Source organism: Canis lupus, chromosome 5, assembly GCF_003254725.2.
Source record: "Canis lupus dingo isolate Sandy chromosome 5, ASM325472v2, whole genome shotgun sequence".
NCBI lineage: Eukaryota > Metazoa > Chordata > Mammalia > Carnivora > Canidae > Canis > Canis lupus.
In genome coordinates this window covers 82,793,179-82,815,239 of record NC_064247.1, presented here as the reverse complement: position 1 = coordinate 82,815,239, position 22,061 = coordinate 82,793,179, and the positions used below count along the sequence as shown (strand labels likewise).

General features: G+C 52.8%; 2 protein-coding genes and 1 long non-coding RNA gene across 6 annotated transcripts in view; 1 reads left to right on the top strand and 2 right to left on the bottom strand.

Annotated features, from left to right (window-relative positions):
- Window positions 1-1,468, bottom strand: part of LOC112646447 (uncharacterized) — a 112,033-nt gene extending 110,565 nt beyond the window's left edge. Inside the window, exon 1 of the long non-coding RNA XR_007410993.1 lies at window positions 1,185-1,468. This is a non-coding gene — a long non-coding RNA (uncharacterized LOC112646447). The remainder of the gene's footprint in view (window positions 1-1,184) is intronic.
- A 12,001-nt stretch (window positions 1,469-13,469) lies between these two features.
- The window catches only part of BEAN1 (brain expressed associated with NEDD4 1), a 35,144-nt gene continuing 26,552 nt past the window's right edge, over window positions 13,470-22,061 (top strand). For 2 of the 4 annotated variants that reach the window (XM_025426359.3, XM_025426358.3), the window contains exon 1: window positions 13,470-13,625. The gene's annotated coding sequence lies outside the window, so the exon portion shown is untranslated. Of the gene's footprint in view, window positions 13,626-18,054; window positions 18,190-22,061 lie in introns of those variants that run through there. The other 2 variants (XM_035715871.2, XM_035715869.2) reach the window with 1 other exon arrangement.
- Window positions 18,006-19,312, bottom strand: LOC125755173 (myosin IC heavy chain-like). Its single transcript, XM_049110765.1, has 2 exons — window positions 19,070-19,312; window positions 18,006-18,144 (listed from the first exon to the last, which is right to left on the bottom strand). The coding sequence occupies exons 1-2, from the start codon at window positions 19,310-19,312 to the stop codon at window positions 18,076-18,078; spliced, it is 312 nt and encodes a 103-aa protein (XP_048966722.1). The 3' UTR covers window positions 18,006-18,075.

Here is a 22,061-nt window from a genome sequence, read left to right as displayed (position 1 = left end):
CACACAGTCCACAACAAATGGATGGATGAATGAATAAAAGGGTAAAGGAGTAGGGAGTTTCCAATTCCTTCAGGTAATCACAGGCTTTCTCCACTGCAGGCCTTTGCTTATGCTGTTCCCCTGGAAAAAAAATCAGTCCCTTCCCTATTTGCTACCCTAACCCTTCTAAATCCTTTAGGGTCCCCTGCCCCTTCCACTGCACATTCCTGTCATAGTTAAGTCATTCATTCTCCCCTGTTCCCATAAATTCAATACACCCCTTCAACAAAGCCTTTATCACATGGCACTGAGATCTTCTACAGACTGTCTCTATGAGCACTCAGGCCCTGCCTGAGTCTGATTCCATCCCTGTGTCCCCATACCTAGGAGTTGATAACAATGACAGCAACAACAAATAATAAAGATAACCAACCAGGGTATGCTCTGGTTAGATAAACAGATGAATGAACGTGAATGGGTTCTAGCACATCCTTCCACTGACCTTCAGAAAGCCCAGACTCATCACTAGAGGAGCACATTCTGAATGTGATGGGGGCTGAGCTGACGGATGCTTTGCTACCCCAGATGACTGCTCGCCCAGGCCCCTGCTCCTGTCCCTACCCTCATGGGTCACGTGACCCCACCAGTGCGTGCAGGACACTGTAGGGACCAGCACACTATCCCACTTCCCAATCACTGACTCCCCCACCAGCAACCTGGAAGAAGTATCCCAGAGCATGACTCCAGGGAAGTGTGTGCACCAGGTCTGTCAGCCCTGGAGCCTCCTCTACTCTGTCACCAATAGGGGACAAATGGGAGAGGGGAGGAATGGAGAAAGATTTGCAGAAAAGGAGGAATGGGAGGGAATCTGCATCCATCCCGAAGTCAACACGCATGGCCAGTTGCATAGTTGACTACAGACGTGACTGGGAACTCGGAACATGACAGCTAACACCCAAGTCAAGAAACACTAATCGCTCCGCATGATGCTTTCCCTCCTCTGACTCTTGCTCCAGAGAATCCCGAGGGAATCAAGGAGAATGAGAGGGGTGAAAGAAAAAGCAGCACTTATCCAGAACTCATGCTAAAGGCAGACCTCCAGGAACTTCGATCCTCTAGAAACCAACCAGGAACCAGAAGCAAATAAAAAGCTCCATCAGAAATGTCAAAGTCATGAAAGTAAGGAAAGAAGGAGAAACTCTTACAGATTGGAAGAATCTGAGGACACACAATCACCATGAACAATGTGGGATTCTGGAGCAGATCCTGAAACAGAAGAACATTTGAGGAAAACTGGTGAAATTCACGTAAGCAACAATAATTGTATCGTACCGCTGTTGTTAATTGGTTTTGATCACTGGGCTGTGGTTTTGAAAGTTGTTATCATTAGGGGAAGCTGGATGAAGGATACACATGAATTCTGTTTTTCAAATATTTTTATAAGTCTTAAAGTATCTTAAAATAAAGAAGTGTGCTTTGTTTTGCCTTCCAGAGGACTTGTGCGCAGCAGCCATCAATCTCCTGGTGAGAATTCATTCTCATTAGACCTAGTTTTTTACTGAATTGTCTGTGAATATAGCTTATTTATTTAGCAGTCATGGATATTATTGTCTCAAGAAACTTACAGGTCTGCTGTGAAGCTTTGAAGTCATGAACGGGAGGAGGAGGAGAGCTAGAAGTGACACACTGAGAAGTGTCAGGGAGAAAGAAAGAGCTACAGGGCTGCCATTCGGGGCCATTAGTGCCAGGGCAGATCTGCCCATGCGCCTGAAGGACCCCCCAGAGGCAGCTGCCTGTTCCAGCTCAGTCGACCCTGTGTCTTTATGATTCGATTCGACTTGCATAGGAAGTGTTTATGGAGCCTTGAGCCATGCCCTGAGTTGAGCCATGCCCTGAGTTGGGGACACTAGGTTCCTGCCCTCCAAAGGCTCACAAATGGGGAGGCATGTGTGTACAAACACAAAAGAAAACATTACACAATTTCTATCATTTTGAAATGCGAAGCGTGTTTAGGAACCCCAGATCCCTAATAATTCATTCAACCTCCAAGAAGATACGGTCAGAGAAGCTGCTGAAGGGGGTCTTTGGAAGTTAGAGGCAGCTGGAGCACGGGGGTTCAGGTGGAGAGTGACTGCAATGGAACCTACGAGGTGAGCGGGGACCAGATCAGAAAAATTCTAACTTGCTTTCCAGTGTGGACTCTGCAAACAGAAGCTACTGAAGGCCTTAAGCAAAGACCTGGGTTGATTTAAGGAAGCTCCATGGTTGCAGTGTGGAGGGGTGTTCTTTCTTCAAGACTGAACTGAGAAGTTATGTCAAGGCCACTGTGCGTCCTGTTTTAGGGGGCGGAATGCCTGCAGCACACTGTGAGGGTGAAAATGAACAAGGCGATAGTCCAAACAGAGATGCTGAGGAACAGTTCCTTCCCCACGGGGCTGAATTCTCAAGACTCTGCTGTCCACCAGGCTGCCCTGCCTTGCCCTGTGTGTAAAGGCTCAGCTGCTCCAGGCTGGGATGTGCACGGTCCATGCCTTCAGATGGCATGGTTACTGTACTTCTGGGGGACAAGTTCTCCTGGTAGCATTTCAAATCCATCCCAGGCAGCTCAAAACGAATAGCAGCCAGACTACCTCCTAACGGAGGGGCAAAGAGGGGCACTATCTCCCTCTGACCGTCCAGGCTTCCTGCTGTCTCCACTCTCTTAAGTCTCCAAGCCGCTGTGCCTGCTTAAGAGGAGCAGGTGCAGAGGGCAGCAAAGCCCCCCAGAGCGGTCACATCGGGTGTCGGATTCTCTGTTCTTCTGAGTCTTGTGAATGTGTGTGGGTGATGTGGAGACGTACCCGAGTCCCCAAGAATCACCAGGAACTCTGATAGAGAGGACTAGGACAGAAAAGAGAGGCAGGGTTTAGGGTTCCCTTCACACTTGTTAGCTGCCCCAGCAGAGGGGGCCATAGGCTGAAGATGCTGGAGACGCAGGTCCCAGGCAGTGCCTTCATAAGACCCTTCTGCTGGACCAAGGTACTGAAAGAGCAAGCAGTGTGCTGCAGGGAGCACAGCAGGTAAAGGGCAGAGCAGAAACAGAACCAGGTTTTCTGCCTCCAAACCCAGACCTCCTGAGCCAGTCCAGAGCGAACTTCTCTGTGCTTTCCGGAACTTAGAGAGAGCAAAGGCCTCATGCAGTCTCGTGTTCCAGCCCTACCTCCCACCGACAAATGCATCGGGCACCGACTCTGTGCCAGGCCAGCCCCTCCTGAACCACGACTCTCCCCTGTAACTATCCTCTAAGACGGGTGGTAGAAATGCCTGACACATATGCAGGTTTTCTATAAATGTTTTCTGCACCACTGGTTTATTCATATACCATCTTCTTCCAAAGAGAATCAAAGCCACTTAAAAACACACACATACTACGGATAATGTTTTCTCTAACAAGCGAGTAACTAGGAGCAAAGGAAACATACACACATCTCAATTTTTTTAAATAAGTGAGTGAATCAGGACAAGAGAAACACATGCATTACAATATTTTTTTTTAAATAAGTGAGTGAAGTGGGACAAAGGAAAATAAAGGATAAGGAATCAAAGAAAAAACTGGAGATGGCTCTGAAAGACACAATCCCTGCACTTGCCAGAGGGGGACCCCAAAGATTGGCTGTCAGTAACAACCACTATAGTGGGAAGCTCCCTCTATCTTAAGGTTCACAATATTCAAGAGATACCTAAAAATAAACAAAAAGGAAAAATGTTGTTTAGAAGAAGTGAAACTATTTTTGCTACTAAGCATGGAAAGGAAGTTTGCTGAGGGACTTAATAGATACTAGCTCCTTCCCTTTGCCCCTCTGCCTGAAATCCCAATCCCTCCTCCACGCTCCAGCTGGGAGCCAGCCTAGACTGCCTCAACCGGGCAGATGCACAAAAAATGGGGCACTTTTGCTTTTTTAAAGACTTTTTCTCAAAAGTATAATATACGTACATTAAAATGCACATGAGAGGACCGTTCAGGGAATGTTCACAAACAAAATACACCTACGTACTCAGCACCCAGATCGAGAAACAGTATTACCAGCACACCTGAAGCCCCCTCCCAGCCAATACCTCACCAATACCTCACCAAGGGCAAACTGCCCAGACTTCTAACACCGTAGATGTGCTTTTCTTATTTTGGAGCATTATATAAATAGAATCATTCAGTGTCTGGCTCCTCTTGCTCAACCCTGTTTGTCAGTTGCGCATACATTTCTTGTACTGTAGTGTGTTTACTCTCCTTGCTATACTCCAGCATGTGGCTATCCACAATTTATTCTCCTGTTGATGGACAGGTTCATCCATTCTTGGTCAGGAAAATAAAGACAATCACAGGTTGCACATGGCTGTTTTTAACTAAGTTAGTTAGTAACTAGTTAATAATTTAAGTGGAGTTCAGAAGATGCCAATGTTATTTTTCTAAACTTTTAAATTAGACTCAAATGCACCATCTGAAAACTGTCAGTCTGGCAGCTGTCATTATTTTGATCACTGAAATCTATTTTTGTAACCAAAGATGTCTCAGTCCTGTGGCCAGGGAACCAAAAAAAAAACATATAGAAAAGCCATACAATTTTTTTTTGCTCTTTTGCAATTAGACATTCAACATTTGTAGTAGGCAACATTTATTGAGACTTCACTATGCGATGGGAACTGTACTAAACATTTTGCTTGCATTATTCCTTTCAACTCTGGCAACAACCCTGTGGAATAGTTTCACTTTTATTACTCTCATTTTTCAAGCTTTGTCCTCAGTACTTAGTGTAGGATCTAGTACAAACCAGGCACTCAGTAAGTGCTTATTAAGCCAGGCAGTGAATGAACGATAACAGCTACCACTTATACAGCCCATAGTACATACCAGAAACTGTGCCAAAAGTTTACATTCATCATCCCATTTAATCTTCCCAAAAAACCTGAGATAGTATAGGAGACACTTTGGGGAGTTTTGTTCAACTCACAAATCCCCACTTTCTCTGAGAACTATCCCCTGCTCATGCAAACCTCCACTAGCTGTCACGTTTGTGCTGTATGACCCCATCCGTTTGGTCACAGTTGATTGGAACAGAAGTAGACACTTGATGAGACTCAGCCAATCAGATTCTCTCTTGGGAATCCGAACTTGACCTTGAAAGATGGTCAGTTAGTTTTGCTCATGGTGGGAATTGAGGTGCTATCAACTCACCCCCAAGCTGGAGTATAGACTTTTTTATGGAATAATGGATAAAGAGGAGAGAAGGGATCCCTGGGTGGCGCAGCGGTCTGGTGCCGGTGCATGGAGCCTGCTTCTCCCTCTGCCTATGTCTCTGCCTCTCTCTCTCTCTCTCTCTCTCTCTCTGTGACTATCATAAATAAATAAAAATTAAAAAAGAAAAAGAGGAGAGAAGTGCAGAGACAAGAGGGTCCCACCTGCTTCTCTGTTCCTGCTCTAGGCCCTCGAAAAAGTCCAGATTTAGATAGTTAAGGTTTTTTTTTTAAGATTTTATTTATTTATTTATGAGAGATACAAAGAGAGGCCGAGACACAGGGAGAGGGAGAAGCAGATTTCCTGCAGGGAGCCCAATGCGGGACTCAATACCAGGACCAGGGATCACGCCCTGAGCCAAAGGCAGACGCTCAACCACTGAGCCACCCAGGTGTCCCTGGATGGGTAAGTATTATCTTTCTCCTTCCATATATGATTAAACTGAAGCTCAGAGGAAGTAAAGTGACTTGCCCAGAGTCACAATCCAGTAAATGGCAGAGCAAAGACTTGAACTCAGGTCTGCCCAAGTCTGCAAACTGAGCTGTTTCCCCTTCCACACACTGATGTCCCTTGGTCCAGATCTCTGAGAGCACCCCCAGATCAATCTTTCATCCCTGCTGCAAGCTTTTTTGAAGACCAGGGCCACATCTAGACTCGTTGCAGCATCTCCACCTGGGCTGAACACTGTCAGGTGTCAATGGCCAGCCACCAGGATGGAGATTTCATAGGGCCAAACAAAACACTGTGGTGTGACTGATGGGAAGTTAATGAGTTTTGTGAATATAAATTATAGAGGTAGAAAAGTGGGGCATGGAAATGAGATACTTCCTAATGACCCTGACAGAGGAGCCAGTGAGCAACTGATGAAAGTCCATAGCAGCCATAGCTGGAGAGGGACCACCAGCAAACTAAAGATGGTAGGAGGGTACAGTATGCCACCCTGGAAAATAGAGAATACCTAAATCTTCCTCATGACACAAACCTCAGCCTGGCTGCCTTGAGTTCACCCTTGGCCAAATAAGAGAAGTGAGAATTGGTTCTGGTCCAGGCCAAATGTGGGGGACTGGCCAACATCAGGGGCTGAACCCACAGCACATCATTGACCAAAGTCCTCATCCTACAGAGACTGAACCATTTGAACCCCTCTGCACACATGTACTCCACCCCATCTTCTGCAAGGTAGGCAGAGAGATCTTCAAAAACACCAAGCTGATCAGGTCACCCCCTCCATAAAGCCCTCATGTGGCCCCCAAGGCCCTCAGCCTGTTATTCAAGGCCTTTACAATTTGCTGTGATACAGTGAGAGATAGATTTTGTGATAGCAGCACCTTTCCTTATATTAGGTTTTGTGCAGAGCTCCTAAGATTCCTGGAATTTCCTAAGTGATAGGAGAATCTTTGGTTATTCATTACAAGCCCTTTTGATCACACCTAAGTTTATGCCAATGAGGCGATTTCTGATGGGACCCTAACACAGCTTCGGAATAGGTATGGTCACCAGAAAGGTCAAGTGGTGGAACTTTCAGCCCCACCCAATAACCTTCAGGAAGAGGGACAGGGTAGGGTGACAGTGGTGGTGGCTGGAAATTAAGCTGTATAAAACCTCTTAAATAATGAGGTTTGATGAGCTTCCTGATGGGTAAATATGTCAAAGTGCTTGGAGGGTGATGTTCCCAGAGAGATCATGGAAACACCACACATTAACCCTGCATAAGCTTGCCCTATGCATCTCTTCCATCTAGTTGTTCCTAAGTTGTATACTTTGTAATAAACTGATAAACCTAAGCAAAATGTCTCCCTGAGTCCTGCGAACCATTCTAGCAAATTATTGAACCCAAGGAGGGGATCAAGGGAAACCTCGACTTAGAGCCAGAATTGTAGCCTGGTGAGTGGGACCTAGAGTGGTGAGCAGTCTTGTGGTATTGAGCCTTTAAGTTACGGGGTGTCTATGTGAACCTCTGGTAGTTACTGTCAGAACTGAATTGAATTGTTGGAAGCTCAACTGGTATCTGAGGAGTTGGAGAATTGGTTGTTAGTGTTAGAAAACACTATGGACCTGCCGTTTCAGCCTTCTCTTATAATACACCGCTCACTCGCACTCAAGTTTGCTCCCAATATTCCAAGTTACTGTATTCCTGACAATTTAAAAGAACTTTAAACTCAACTCAAGGAGCACGATCTCAAAACAGCCTATTCTAACCTCCTCAGATTGGGTTAGGTGTCCTTCCTTTGCACACATCTAGCACAGAAAACATACTATTGTGACCACGGGTTTACACGTCTGCCTTTGCTAACAGATTGTGGGCTCCTTAAGAGCATGGACTTGGTTTTTCTACATCATTTCTTTTTTTCACCGGTACACAGCAAACTGCTAGGTCTATAGTGGACATCGGTAAGTACATATGGGATGCACGGGTGTATAGATGCAGGTAGGGTAGATAGTTGGGTAAATGGCTGGATAAATGGGAGTGTAAGGATGGCTAAATGGATAGGAGGAAGAATAAGTGGATGTGTGGGAGGATACGGAGGTGGATAGATGAGAGGAAGGTTAGATAGATGACAGATGGATGGTGGGTGGACAGGAAGGTAGGAGAAGGGATAGGTGGGTAAGTGAGAGGATAGATGGGTGAATGAGCGGATAAATGGATAGATGATAGGACGATGGGAGTAAGGACACGTGGATAGGAAGGATAGGATTCATGTATCCATCTAGGAAAATAGATGGATACATGAATAGATAGAAATGGATGCATCCATCAATTCCAATGCCTACACGTCCAAGCCTAGGGTTCCGCCCTAGACTCCTCTCAGAGTTCTGCTGCCTGCCAGTGAGTCCTGAAATCCAACATGTATAAAATCAAATTCACATTCATCTTCCCCAAATTTCCAGTGTTCCGCTCCTCAGTGAATGGCAGCACCATCCCCCAGCAGCACACCTAGAAATCCAGGGATGATCCTTGACTCTACTCTACTCACTCCCTCAACCCCCATACTCAGCACATCACCGAGTCCCGTTGACTTTACCTCGACAGCTCTTGCCACCTGGTCCATCTTCCTCCATCTCCAGGGACACCATCACGTCTCTCCTGGGCCAGGGTGATCACCACCTCACTGGCCTTCCTGCCTCCATTCTGTCTTGCCCCCCATCATGTCCACACTGCCAATAAAGCTGTCCTTTCAAAATGCAGATCTGGTTATGCCATCACCACACCTCCAATATTGTTTACAACATTCTAATGCCTTTCATTACATTCAGGATCCAAAGCAATCCTGACCTCTGCCCATTTCTCCTGCCTCATCGCACACCCTCACAAGGTCACACCTCCTAGAATACTCTCTCACATCTTTCCTGTGGCATGCCCCATCACTGCAACCTTACCTCTTTCTCTGTAGCTCAGTGTGGTTAATGTCCGTCACCCTCTCCAGGCAGTGAGCCCTACAAAGGAGAGATCATGTTTATTTTGGCTTTACTTGTTTGGGGGCAGGCGGGCTTGGGTGCAAATCTGAGATCTATCCCTAATTAGCTATGTGACGTTTAGCAAGTGACTTGACCTCCGTAAACCTCTTTGCTCTACATGAAACACCAGAAAAGGCTGTCCCCTGCTACAGAACATTGGAATGAAGTTAAATAATGCATGCAGTGTGGCTATCAGAGAGGCTAGTCTCTATGAAGACATGTCATGACTGGGCTGCGAGTAGCAGCAAAAAGATCTGTACACAACCCTGCTCACTCCTCAGCCAGTTTACCTAAAATAGGCTCTACCCTAAATACAAATCTTCAAGCAGGCCCAGAATGAAGTCCCCCCAGAGGAGGGGCTGTCTTTTACACTTCAGCACCTGAAGACCTCTCTTAGGGGCCTAAAAGGGTGGCTTTTCCTCCTAAAGGGGAGACAGAGGGACAGCCCACCCTAGCCCCTCCAGCCAGGAGAATGGGTAGCCAAGTTTTATTAAGTCCCTTGAAGAGTTTAGAAACCCAGACACCAGCCTTCTTAACATATCCATTTCATTAAGTCCCTTCCTCCCTCAGGAGCCTACAGCATCAGGTACAGCTTCCTTTACCTAGGATCTCACCACCACCCGCCTGCTGGCACCTGGAGCCCCACAGTCCACCCTTCATTCAGATAGGTCTCTTTACCAACCTGTCTCCTCCTTCCTGATCCCACACCCTGCCATCTGTCCTGGAAAGCCTCCCTCTATAAATCCTTCCCCCTCTCTCAAAGTCCCTCTTTCAGAAAGCTCTCTAGGATTAACCCAGCCTACATTAATTTCCCTCTCTTCGGAGGGCCCAAGGCCCTGGTGCCTCCAATTAAAGACAAAGCATTGGTGTAAGACCCATCTGGATGCAATGCCAAGCTTTCTACCAATAAAGGATACATTTTTAAAGGATAAAATCATGACTGTTATACAAACATAAATAAACATTCATCAAAGACTTTAACACATTAATCAGTGAGGGAACCAATAAGATTATACACAATTCAAAAAAAAAAAAAAGATTATACACAATTCAAAGGTGAATCTAAAGCTCAGCCACGTGTATATAGTTTTTAGGCCACCCCTAAGATATCAATTGACCGCACCTGACAACATTCATGTGCATCTCAGTAGCCAAGAATATTCTGCATGATAATCAGTTTTATTCAACTGATAAAACCGGAAAATAGCTCAAAGACCATGAAAGGCACAAAATCCCTTAGAAACAGATAACCAGGGACACCTGGGTGGCTCAGTGGTTGAGCATCTGCCTTTGGCTCAGGTCATGATCTCAAGGTCTTGGGCTTGAGTCCTGCATCAAGCTCCCCATGAGGAACCTGCTTTTCCCTCTATCTATGTCTCTGCCTCTCTCTCTCTCTCTCTCTCTCTCTCTCTCTCTCGTCTCTCATTAATAAATAAATAAAATATTTTTTAAAAAGAAAACAGATAACCATAGGTGAGCTAACACCTAATATCCAATTTAAAAGATACCTGGTAATCTTTTTTGACTATTTTAAAGTGCATCAGCATCTTCTTGGGTGTAGCTTAAAGAGCTGTGGAACTCTGGAAAGTCACTTGAACTCAGAAGGCTCAGTCACCTCATCTGTAAAGTGGAGCAACAGTGCAGAATTCTCCAAGCTCTCAGCTTGGAGAGCAGATCCAGAAGGAGCTGCTTCGGGTTTGGCAGATAGCTCTGCACACCAGGCCTCTCTCCCTCTACCTCAGCGCCTGCACCTGAGCCTACCGGCTCCTGGGCCCTAGAAGGGTCTTGCTCCCAGAACCGCCCCCCCACGCATGGAGCAGGGACCCCAGGCCCCTTCTTTCATCTCTCCTAACACCACCAAGACACAGTCAAGAGGACCTTTAACAAGAATCAGAAGGAAAGAGGAAAAGGCTTTGAAAAGCTGGTGGGATAGGTCTCCCTCCCTTTTCGCCTTCCCTTCTTTGGAAAATGGTGTGCTCTCCACCCCCAAAGTCAAGGCAATGGTGGGGGGGGGGGGGGCTTTGAATGTAATTCAAGGCTGGGAAGATGCTTTTGAGATAATTCTGTCTAAGGGACATACTTGAGAGAGGTAATCTTCCAGAAAGGTCTAATGGATTTTTAGACAAAAAGCCACCAAGAAGCTAGACCATCCTAATACTTTCAAAACCCTTCCCTCCTCACCTCTAGTATCAGAAGATTCCCTTCAGCAATAGAGTTGGTAAGGTGACCATACCTTATCAGTAACAGGAGTGATACAGAGCACACTCTAGGACAAATCCTCATAGCCTGGCATTTGAGGACTCTCAGGGCACCTCACTGTCACTGCCTGTCTTCTGGAAGGCTCCTCCCTCCAGCCTCCCTACCCCACCTACACCACCCTCTTGGTCACGCAGTCCCTACACACCACTATGCTACCTTGGTGCCTAGGAGATGCCCCTCCTACAAGTCTGACCCCATTAGAAGAAAGCTTCAAAAATCTATGGGCATACCCATTGAAATAAAGAATAATCATGAACGTGCACAAACCTACCCATGGTAATGTTCGTCAAAGTGTTGTCTCCACGTGTGAAAAACTAGAAATGGACTAAGCACAGCAATAGAGGATTAGCTGAACAAGGTATAGTACAACTATCTGATGCAATGCTAGGGAGCCATTAAAAGTGTGACGTGGACAGAAGAGAGACAGCCCGCTCCACTTAAGGATGCCTGTAGAGTTCTACAATGACAAGGAAAGAAAAAGAACACTCAGGAGTAACGTTGACCACTTTCTATGTTCTTCTTCTGCCTGTTGATGTTTCACAAGTGTCCCACACTAACAGATATTTGCAGATGGACAGGAAGGTAGGTAAATGGACATAGTTCAACTCCCTGGAGTGAGACCCGCCACCACTGGGCCCAGTGGAAACCAGTTCTGGGCTCCAGCGTAAAGAACAAGTCAGCTTTGTCAGACCACTGATGTTCAAGGGGAGGTGGCAGGGAAACGAATTCTTAAGGGTCAGAGCCTTCCCCAAGTTCTCCCTTAAAGTGCCACCCGCAAAACACATGTGCACAGTCTTACCAAACTGGACAGCTTACAGGTAAAACCACTAACAACCCGAGTATCCATCCTGCAAGGATCACCTGCTAAGTGTCTGCTCAGGGAGGTCAAGATTACCTTTATTGGCGTTGTGCAGTGGGCACAGCCCTGGCCTGGGAGTCCGAGAGCTACCAATCCCAGTTCTCTGGCCCTGGCCTGTTCCCTCCTTTCTCTAGTTCTTCATTCATTCATCCATAAAATAGATGTATAGGGTTGGACTAAAGGACTCTCAGTTCCCCTTTCTAAGGACTCTCAAAGATGTTTCCCTTTATTCTGGTCCCATTCCGCCCCATAGCACATTTGCCCCCATAAGTAGCCCCAAACAGAACCGGAATCCCCCAGCCTGGGTCCCACCCTCTCCTGTTTCGGGGAGGGGATGGGGTGACAGTAGAGCCCAGAATGAACAGTTACCAAAGGTTGGGAACTGTCTTCACATGCCAAAGCCCTGGATCACGCAGGTCACTCTGCCCCTCAAGCCAGGGTTGCCCAAGACACAATGAGTGGCCGAACTGAGAGTGGGGTTTGTTTTCTTCGCCAGACCCTGCTCTGCCTCCACCCTCCCACGGGACCCACGCGGGGCCTTGCTTATGTTTGGAGCCATCCCATGGCTCCTCCACTAGTCCGTTTTATCATAACCACGCATAGCTCTTTGCCCTCGTGTTTTCTTTATGAGAATCACTTCCAAGCTGCCATCGACAAAATGGGAGTTAGGAGAGAGTCGCCGACAGTATTTCATCAATTCATTCATCAAGTTTAGCGGGCAGGGCCAGCGCAGGACTCCGGGAGCTTCCTTCCCAATCAAGCAGGGGAGACCGAAGTAACGAAGTAAGGGGCGCAATAAGCCGGAGCTCTGCTGCAATGAAGCAAGGAAGACTTGGAGGATGAGCTAGACTCGTCCAAGGCCCCAAGCGGGATGCAGCCAGGGCAGGCCCACGTGCCAGGGCCAAGCTCTGTGCCTGGGATTCGTGGGGAGCGCAGGGCAGAGGGCACGGGGCGTGGAGGAAGCGGGCAACGCCGGCTCAGGAGAGGGAGGCCCGGGCGGCCTAGCGGACACCCGGCGGGCCCCGACCGCGCCTGCGGCCTCGCCCCGAGCCCCCGCCCCCAGGGCCAGCGGTGCCTCCGCGGGGTCCGAGGGCTCGGCGGTCCGTCCCTGCCCCGCCGCCCCCGTCCCCCTCCCACACAGGCCCGTGCGCCCGGCGGCGGGGCGCCCTGCCTCCCGGCCTGCCCGCCTGCTGGCGTGGGTGTCGGGCGCGCTTCGAGCCTCGCCCTCCGCCCTCCGCCCTCCGCCGGGTCCCGCGGGCGACCCCGGCGGCCGCCCCGCGCTGCGGAAGCCTCGAAGCCCGCGGCGGCGCGGCCAGGCCCGGGGGGCGCGGACGGCGGGGCCGGGGGGAGGCGCGGGGCCGACGGGCTGGCGGGCGGGGCTGCGGCAGCGCGGGGCCGGGGCCGGGGCCAGGGCCCGGGCCGGGGCCGGGGGGAGGGAGGGAGGGAGGGAGGGAGGGAGGCCGCCGCCGCCGGCACCGGGGCGCGCGGGCCGCAGGTCCACCCCGCCGGCCCCGCCCCGCCCGCCCCGCCCCTGCGCGCGGACCCGGCCGAGGCGGAGCGGCGCGCCCCCCGCGACGCCCGAGCCGAGCCCGAGCCCGAGCCCGAGCCCGAGCCCGAGCGCAGAGGCATCCGAGCGGGAACGAGAGCGGGAGCGGGAGCCGGAGCGGGAGCCGGAGCGGGAGCCGGAGCCGGAGCGCGAGCGGGAGCCGGAGCCGGAGCCGGAGCGGGACCCGGACCCCGAGCGGGAGCCGAAGCTGGAGCCGGTACCGCGGCTCGCCGAGCGGAGCAAGGCGGCCAAGCCGAGTAAGGGGCGCGGGGCCGGGCCGGGGCGGTGCTGGGCGGGGCGGGCAGGGGGTCCCGGCGCCCTCCCCGCGCTCGCGGCGGCCCCGGCGCACGCACACACCCCGGGCGCTCGGCGCGGAGCCCCGGCGCGGGCAGGGCGGACGGGCGGCCCGGAGCCGAGCCCGGCGCGCTCCTCTCGGGGCCCCCGCGCCCCCGCCCCCGGCCCCAGCACCCCGGCCGGCCGCCGGGCCACGGGGCGGGGAAGGTCCCCGGAGCGCGGCCTCGGGGCCCCCAACAGCCCACCCAAGAAGGGGGAACTAAGACGCGCTGTCGGCGGGGGGCGAGGGGAGGGGCTCCGGCCTCGACGACTTGGAAGCGGCAGCCCCCCGCGGCCGCGGCCGGAGCCCGACCCTCCGACGGGCGGGTGGCGGGCGGGCGCGCAGCTCCGCGCGGGGGAGAGGGGCGCCCCCGCCGCGCCCTGCTCCGTCGGGCGCACCTCCCCGCTGCGCGCCGGGGGACGCGCGGGGTCCAGGCCCGGCCCCGGCCGACTGCGCAGCGCCCGGCGGCGCACACGCCTGTCCCCCGCGCCCTCGGAGGCCGGGCCGTGCCCACCCCGCCCCGCCCCGCCCCACCCCGGCCTCGCGCGGCCCTGCCCCCCGCGGCCCCGAGGCGGGTGCGCAGACGACCCGGCGCTGCCCTCCGGGTGTCGCGGCGGCCAAGGCCTGAGTGACAGGTGTGCGAGGCAGGGGCCCCGGGAGCCCGACCCCCGGTCTCCACCCGCACGGCCCCACGGGCGCCCGCCTCTGGGGTGCCCCGCAGGACTCCCTCCCCAGACAGCCTGACTTCACCTCCCCGTGCCTCAGTTTCCTCCCCGGACAGGTGGGCAGGACTCTGTTGCGAGCAGACCGTTTCGGGCTTTGGTACCGCAGGACGGGCTTGATGGACTTCCTCGCCGTGTGACCCTAGACAGAGACACTCCACCTCCCCGCAGCCTTAGTTTCCCCACCAGGACTGTGTGTCGAAAGGAGGAAACGGGATGACGCCGGTGGGGGGGGGGGGCGCCTGCCGTGGTGCTTGGCACGCAGCCAGGATTCATTTCAGGTTGGCTACAGGTGTCATTTTAGGAAGTTTCGGGCACCAGCAGATGCTGCGGCGGAGTGAGTTCCCCTGAGGCCGTGGGGACGCGACCCCCCACCCAGCCCCCTTCGGGGAGGCCTCTGAATCCCCCAAGGCCTTGAAGGCGTCTAATTGTGATTCAAAATTTAGGGCCTGCCCTTTCTCAGACAGCCCCTCCTCCGCCGGCTTTCTGGCTTTCTGCTCCCTGGGCCAGCTCTTCCCCCACAGCGCGCCACATCCATCCAGGAGGGAAAGAACTGTATCTGACGGCCTTTCCCCTGTGCCCTTGGCTGCTGCCTGCGGCCCTGGAGGAGGCTGCTCACGCACTTCTCACAGCGTGTGCGCCCGGTTGTGCACACCTCTCCCCACTCTGCAGTTTGGGGGAGGGGCGGGGGGGAGGATTGCTCTCCCTGAGGAGCCATAGCCTGCCTGTCAGGTGGCTTGGACGTTCCAGCAGTGGCGGTTCAGACACGCAGCAGAAAACAGCAGGGGGAGCAGCCACCAGGGCAGGGAGACAGCGGGAGGTCTGAGGGGTCTCAGCCCTGTTTCCCTGCTTACTGTGGTGTGTTCACCCAGGCCCCTGAGCCAGGAGGCACCAAAAATGGTGAACTTTGGGAGAAAATGGAGCCAGTGGCCTACTCCGGAGCTGGAAGGTCCCCAAGCAGAGATGTGCCTGTCTGTGCAGCTGGGGTCTCAGACTCCGAGCAGAGAGACCCAGCACCTAGGGGAGGACGCTGGGACCTCTGGGGTGGCGGAGGGTGTAGGCAGCAGGAGCGCCGTTGGGAAGAAAGCAAAGATCCAGCTTGTGGACACCCAAGCTAGTCCTGGCCACCTGTGGCTTAGCGGCCCAAAACGGGGCAGAGGAGGGGTGGGTCTGTCCACACGTTGCCTGATGGGGGACTTTGGGAATGGGCTGCCTCCTCGGGGCTCCTCCTACACAGAAACCCCCCTTCTCCTCTTCTTCAGGTACCCCGGCCTCCCATTCACCCACTAGGGTGTCATATCCCCGCATCCTCCATAATCCTCACTCTTCTTCTTCCCAAAGGAGTTAATCAGGAACTAATTAGGTTTGTATCTTGCAGTCCATATAAGTTTCTAGAACACAGCCCAGAGGGAATGTGATGGGGATATGGGCATTACCTTCAGTCTTTGGGAATAATCAGACACATTCTGTCCTTTTACGTGAAGCCTTTGCCTTGGAAGTGCTCAGAGCACAGGGTAAGGGCCAGAAAGGTCTAAATCTGCCCTCAGCCTCCTAAAAATAGAAACTGAGGCCTGGGGACCTTCTGGAACCCCTTGGCAAGTGAGCACAAAGTAGAGCTGTGGCTGAGAACATGGCTACTTGGAGCCAGCTGTCTGGGTTTATAACATAGGATTCTAGGCAGGAGATTTATCTTTCAGAGCCTCAATTTCCTCCTGAAAGTGGGGAAAAAATATATTACGCACCTCCCAGTACAATTGCGAGTCTAGAAGAATAGATAGGAAACATAAGGCAATGTCAAATGGGCCTCTCCCAGTGGCCTTGCCATGTCTGCATTGTGAACGTACATTGAGCACATGCTGTTTTCCAAGCATTTCTCTTTGAATTCTGGCAACAGTCCTCTGATTGAGGTACTGAAATTGTCCCCCATTTTATAGATGAGACCACTGAGGCTTAGAAAGTTTGAGGGCTATCTAACTTTGCTAGTATAGAACACTTAAAACATCCCTATGACTCATCACAATTTTATGAGTCTATAAAATTGATAATTAGCACGTTGTATCTTAGATGATATGTAATTAGTTATTGGAATGCTTCCTCCAGGAATATCTTCAACTACTTTATACCTTTATGTTAATTGTCTACAGGCTATAGAATTTTTAGAGACACCTTCACTATTCAAACAGTAATCAAAGTCAAAAAAAAAAAAAAAAAAAAAAACAGTAATCAAAGTCATTTAAAAGAGCAAGCCCCCCCCCCCATTTTTCCCTATCCCTCTTCTATCCATTTTTTCTCATAGCACTTATCACCCATCACCAACATCTCTATATCATACTCATTTGTTTATTGTCTGCCCTCATCAATATCAACTCCCCAAAGGCAGGGACTTTTAACCATTTTGTTTATGATGATATCTCCTATATTCAGAGCCTAGAATAGTACCCAAAGCTTAGTATGCTCTGCAAATTATGAAATGTTTTACAAACATAAGGTCTACTGTTATTATTTTTGCCAAGTGTATAGCTTGCCTGAAAAATAAAACATTAAGGTTCATGGCAGAAACCATTCCCTCAAAAATTTGGCAAATAGGACTTGCTCAAGTGCCAGGGAAATTTTGATGAAGGTTAAAAACAATGGAATGATTTTCCTAGCATTTTAATAAAGCTCCTTATCAGTGAGTTCAAAGACCAGTTATTTTTGTAAATCTTTAATAAATGGCATGTTTGAAGGCAATTAAGTTAGCTTTAAAATTTTTCAATGAGTTAACTATCACTGACTTAATTACTACTTGTTAGCATGAAAGGTGTTTTCAAATCTTCATTTTAATGATTTTTCAGATCATAAAAGTAATACATGTTCATTGTAGAAAATTTGGAGAATCATAAAAAAATGTAAAAAACAAAAATCCTCTTTAACCTCAACACTGCCCACAGAGCACAATGACTGAATATTTTCATCTATTTCCTCCCTAATCCTTTTCTATACATGAATATTTTCTCTAGGTTTTGTTTTCTTTTACAAAATAAGGATCATGTTGTATGCAGAGTTCTATAACCTGCTTTTTAAAAGAATATAACCTGGGTGGTTTTTTTTTTCCTCTTAACCATTATACTGAAAGTCTTTACCTATGTCATTAAAACGTCTTTAAAAATATGATTTCATGGTTATATATTATTCCAGTATGATTTGCTCAGCTTCTCCTCTCACTGGACAATGGGGCTGTGCCCCATGTTTCCCTGCCATAAATAATGCTTGTCTGAGTCCTCTCTGTGGTGTTTCCTGAACCTTAAATCGGGCTCCTCTACCCAGCGGGTCAGACCTATTTGCCAGTTGGTAGATGGACTGGTTTATGCAGCTAGACAGTGAATGAAGCCTTAGAGATTGGACCTTGGTGGCCGTGAAGCAGGAGGTGGCAGTCGATCCTACAGAAGGCTACTGGCCGGGGGATGTGCTTCTCCGTGGGTCCCAGCCTCGCCTAAAGACCTTCCTGCAGAGGAGAAAGGTTTCTGCCACCTGGGGAGCTCCGCCCGCGGCCCCAGGACTTAGCGCCCTGCCTGGTGAGGCAGCTGCCACCCTTTTAAGATTAACGTGTCTCACCAAAGTCCACCTCTGACTTTCTTCTGGCTCTGGGCGAGGACATGCACGCCCACGGCTTCATGGAACCCCTGCGAGATGGCTGCGTGCATCCACTCCTTCGTGGAGTAAATAGCCCCTGAGCACCCGCTGCAGGAAGGAGAGAGGACGGGAGTTACCCGCGCTGTCCAGGCCGTGAGTCCCCACCTCGCCCTCCTGCGGGCTCCGTCCTCCGCCCCAGTCTCCCAAGCGGACGCGGGCCGTGGGCTCGGGGCTGGTCTCCCTCGCCCCGCACCCCGCGGCTCTGACCCCTCCCCGGGCCCGCTGCCCGAGGCCCCCGCGCCCGCCCCCCCTCCCCTCCCCGATCCGTGGCCGGCCCGTTGCGCGTGGGGCTCCCCTGCGAGCAGGCAGCCGTGAGGACGCGCGCGGGGCTCCCGTCGGACGGGGCTGCGGCCCCCGCTCGCCCGCGTGGACCCGTCCTCCCCCCGCCCCGCAGAGGCCTCCCCACCGGGCCGCGCCCCGCCGCCCCGCCGAACCCGCGAAGGGCAGCCAGGGCGGGGGCCCATTCTGCCGCCCACCCCCCTCATTTTCCGAATCTCAGTGTTGACATCTGCAAAATGGGGGGGCTGCTTTGCGGGCCCGGCCGCCGCCACGTGACTGCGGTGGCCCGGGCGCCGCAGCGGCGTCACGTCACGTGGCCGAGCACAGCCCCCCCCCCCCCGCCGCGGTGCCGCAGAGCCCGCCCGGCTGCCGCGCATGCGCCGTGCCGCGCCCGCCCCCCGCCCCCCCGGGCCGCCCCCGCCCCCGCCCCCCGCCGCGTGCGCGCTGCCCGGGGTGAGTGTCGCAGCGGCCCGGCCGGGGGGCTGGGGGGGCGGGCCGGGCCGGGCCGGGTGACGTGCACTTGCCGCGCGCCGCTGGGCGCTTGGGGACCCGCAGCGCCGCCGCCCCCGGTGCCCGCCAGACAGCGCCGCGGATGAGTCACGGCGGGATGCTGCGCCCCGGCCCCGCCCCCCGGCCCCGCGGCCCCCCGCCCCCCGGCCCCCCGCCCCCCGCCCCGCCGGCGCAGCGCACGCACCTGGCAGTCGCTCCTTTGTGTGCAGCCCGGCCCGGCCCCGCCGCCGCTGCACCCCGGGGAGGGGGGGGGCGAGGCCGCCGTCCCGGGCCCGCAGCGCCCCCCTGCGCCCCCCTGCGCCCGAGCTTGCGGGACACGCTCCAGGTGCTTGGTAGACACGTGAAGAGGCCGCCGCGAGCCGGCGGTGCCGGGAGGAGGCAGCGAGTGTGGAGCTGCAGGGGCAGGGTCCGCTGGCGGCGCAGCCATCGCGGTCCCCACGGGGCGTCCTCCCCGGGAGGTGGAGCGTCGCCCGCGGGCGGCCTGGACGCCGCAGGCAGTGCTGACATCAGCCCCAGACGGGTTTGTCCCAGCGTCCCGCACCTGCGATGCCCCGCAGCGCCCAGCCCCGGTGACTCCCCACGGGCCGCAGCGGCCCCCTCCGTACCCCGGAGGACGTCGGAAGCAGGGGCGTCCTGGAAGGCCGTCCAGGTGCCTCCAGGTGCCGTGGCCGCGCAGCCCAAGCGACTGCCCCGTCGGCAGCACTCGGACTCCCCTGAAGAGCTTTCTCGAGCTCCATGCTGTCCTAACTGGGAGTTGGCCAGGTGCGCAGGAAAGAGGTGACATGCCGGGGACAGGGAGTGGCCTGCAGGTGTAAAAGGCCCAAGGTGCCCAGGAAGCTGGCCAGCAGAGCCCTGGGGGTGTCATCTCTGCGGGGCGTCTCTGCTGTAACTGGGGAGCACCCCGAGACAAGACCCCACCCTGCACAGCTCTTCTTCCCTCTGTTCTCTGTGACCTCGAGTGGATCAGGTCACTGAGCCTCGAGGTTCTCATCTGCAAAATGAAAATGATGTTCCCCACGTCGGGGAGCATGTTGCAGTAATGTTGCTGCCGTTACATCCTGGCACACGCGGGTGTCTGGTGAGCGTGGGTCACACCTGAAAGCCCCCGCGCCCAGAAGGCTTCCATATACAGACATGTCTACCTGACCCAGCCCCTTGCCAGCCTCCCCAGCTCTTTGGAAACTAACACATTGCCCACCGAACACCTTAAACTGACCCCAAAATACGCAGTGTGACAGTTCTTGGTGCCTCCTGCCCTAGGCAGAGGGCAGACCCCCAGACCCCCCTGCGGCCTCAGCCATCATCTGAGAGTCACAGGACCTAGTGAGAGGAAAGAGGGAGTACAGGGGCTTCTAGGAGAAGCAAGACCTCAGGGACAACTGCTTGGAGTTTAGGGGGTGGTCAGCACCCTCCATAGCGTCGGGAGCCACCAGCATGGCCCTGTAGGAAGTGTACTTCCAGCCTATCTTTATTAAGCACTCCCATCACGCCCCTTCACTAGAGACGTAAACAGAGCGCCCGGGCTAGGGAAGTGATGGTAGAAGCCAGGTCATTCTAAGGACACTGGGGAGTTACGAAGGGTTTTCAGCACTGGAGTGACATGGTCCATTTTGCCTTCAAGAGAGACCTCTCTGGAAGCAGCCTGAGAGATGACCTGTCAGCCCACCGAAGTCCCCCTCCAGATACACACATGGCCACGGAGCCCAAGGGCACACCCACAAATGTGAACACAGACACATGGACACACAAGTATCTTTAGAAAGAATAGATCCCAGGCCCTGAGATTCTTCATGAATTTTCTGGTGTGAAATCACCATTCCCCAAGCAGGCTGCCACACCAGAGAAACTTCTCTACCAGGACTAGGGAGATAAGGAGATCACATCCTTCACTTCCCCCATCAGGACTCTTGTTGGTTTCTGTGGGGACTGGGAGTGGGCATCAGACCTGCCTGGGGCTCACACCTAGGTTGAGCTTGAAGGAGCCATCTGGAAAGAGAGAGTCCAGGGTCAGCCGCAGCAAGGCCTCCCTCCGTCCCACCGCCGGGACAGCAGAATGAACCTGACATACATACCCCTCATCCTCATACCCCTCATCCTCGAAACTGGTGAAGTGCCTTACTCCGCTCTCCTAACCTGAGGATTCTGCAGCCCAGAGAGGTGAAGTGCTTTGCCCGAAGTCGCCCTCCAGGAGGCAGCAGTGTTGATACCAGCACTCGGGAATCAGACTTCTCAGGCTCTCCAAAGAGAAGTCTTTGATTCATTTATTAAACAGGAAAAAATGTTTTTAATCAGTGCAACTTGACCAATGGTCTCCATCAAAACGTGGTTTCCATTTGAAGGAAAATATATAACAAAAAAGATGCCTGTGGGAGACAAGGATGGGAACCCCTGGACCTGCCTCTTACACAAAAGTTCTGTCCCCGGTGTCATCCCCAGGATCAGGGATGATCAGGTCAGCTGCCCCCTGGGACAGGAGGGTCCAGGCTCTTCTCCTGTTGGCTTCTGGCTGCGAGCTTCCCCGTGCGAGAGCCCACTGAACTCTGCATTCCTTGGTCCCTGCTCAGCAACTGCCTAACGTGCAGTTTGTTTTCTCCAAGTCTAGCGACCAAGGTCCCTAGAAAATAAGAACCACATCTCCCTGCTGTTCACACAGCTTCATGTCACTTGGAGCTCAACCAATTGGATCTGAACCAATTCACATCTTTAGCAGCATGGGAGGCTGGGTTACTTTTAAGAACTCTTTCGTCTCTTACAAATGGGTGTTAGAGTGACCAGGCGCTCTCTGGCTGCACAGACATTCAGGCATCACACCAAGTTCACATGGCAGGGCAGGGAGATTGGGAAGAGACATTTTCATTCTCTTGGCCTTTATTAGGTCCTTCTAAGTGGTGTGCTGGCTGACACCACTTGGAGTCAAACAGGCCGGGGTTCTAGTCCCAGCCTGTAATTAGAAGCTGTGTGATCTTGGGTAAGCCACATAACCTCCCTGAGTCTCAATTTCCTTATTTATAAAATGAGAATGAAAAGAGCATCACTCCCTTAAAGGTGTTGGAATAACAATAATCATAAGGTCTCAGGTCAGCAACTCTGAACACCCTTCCAAAGGCAGCTCTGGGACCTTGAACTAGTTCCTCACCCTTCCCAGGTGTGTGCCCCTTCTGTGATATGAGGACATT

Excerpts from the sequence above, each read along its gene's own strand:
- LOC125755173 (XM_049110765.1), bottom strand. The coding sequence starts at position 19,312 with ATGGCTGCGCCGCCAGCGGACCCTGCCCCTGCAGCTCCACACTCGCTG. Across the intron at positions 18,145-19,069 it reads CACAAAGGAGCGACTGCCAG|CGGGTGCTCAGGGGCTATTT; the intron begins GTGCGTGCGCTG and ends TCCTTCCTGCAG.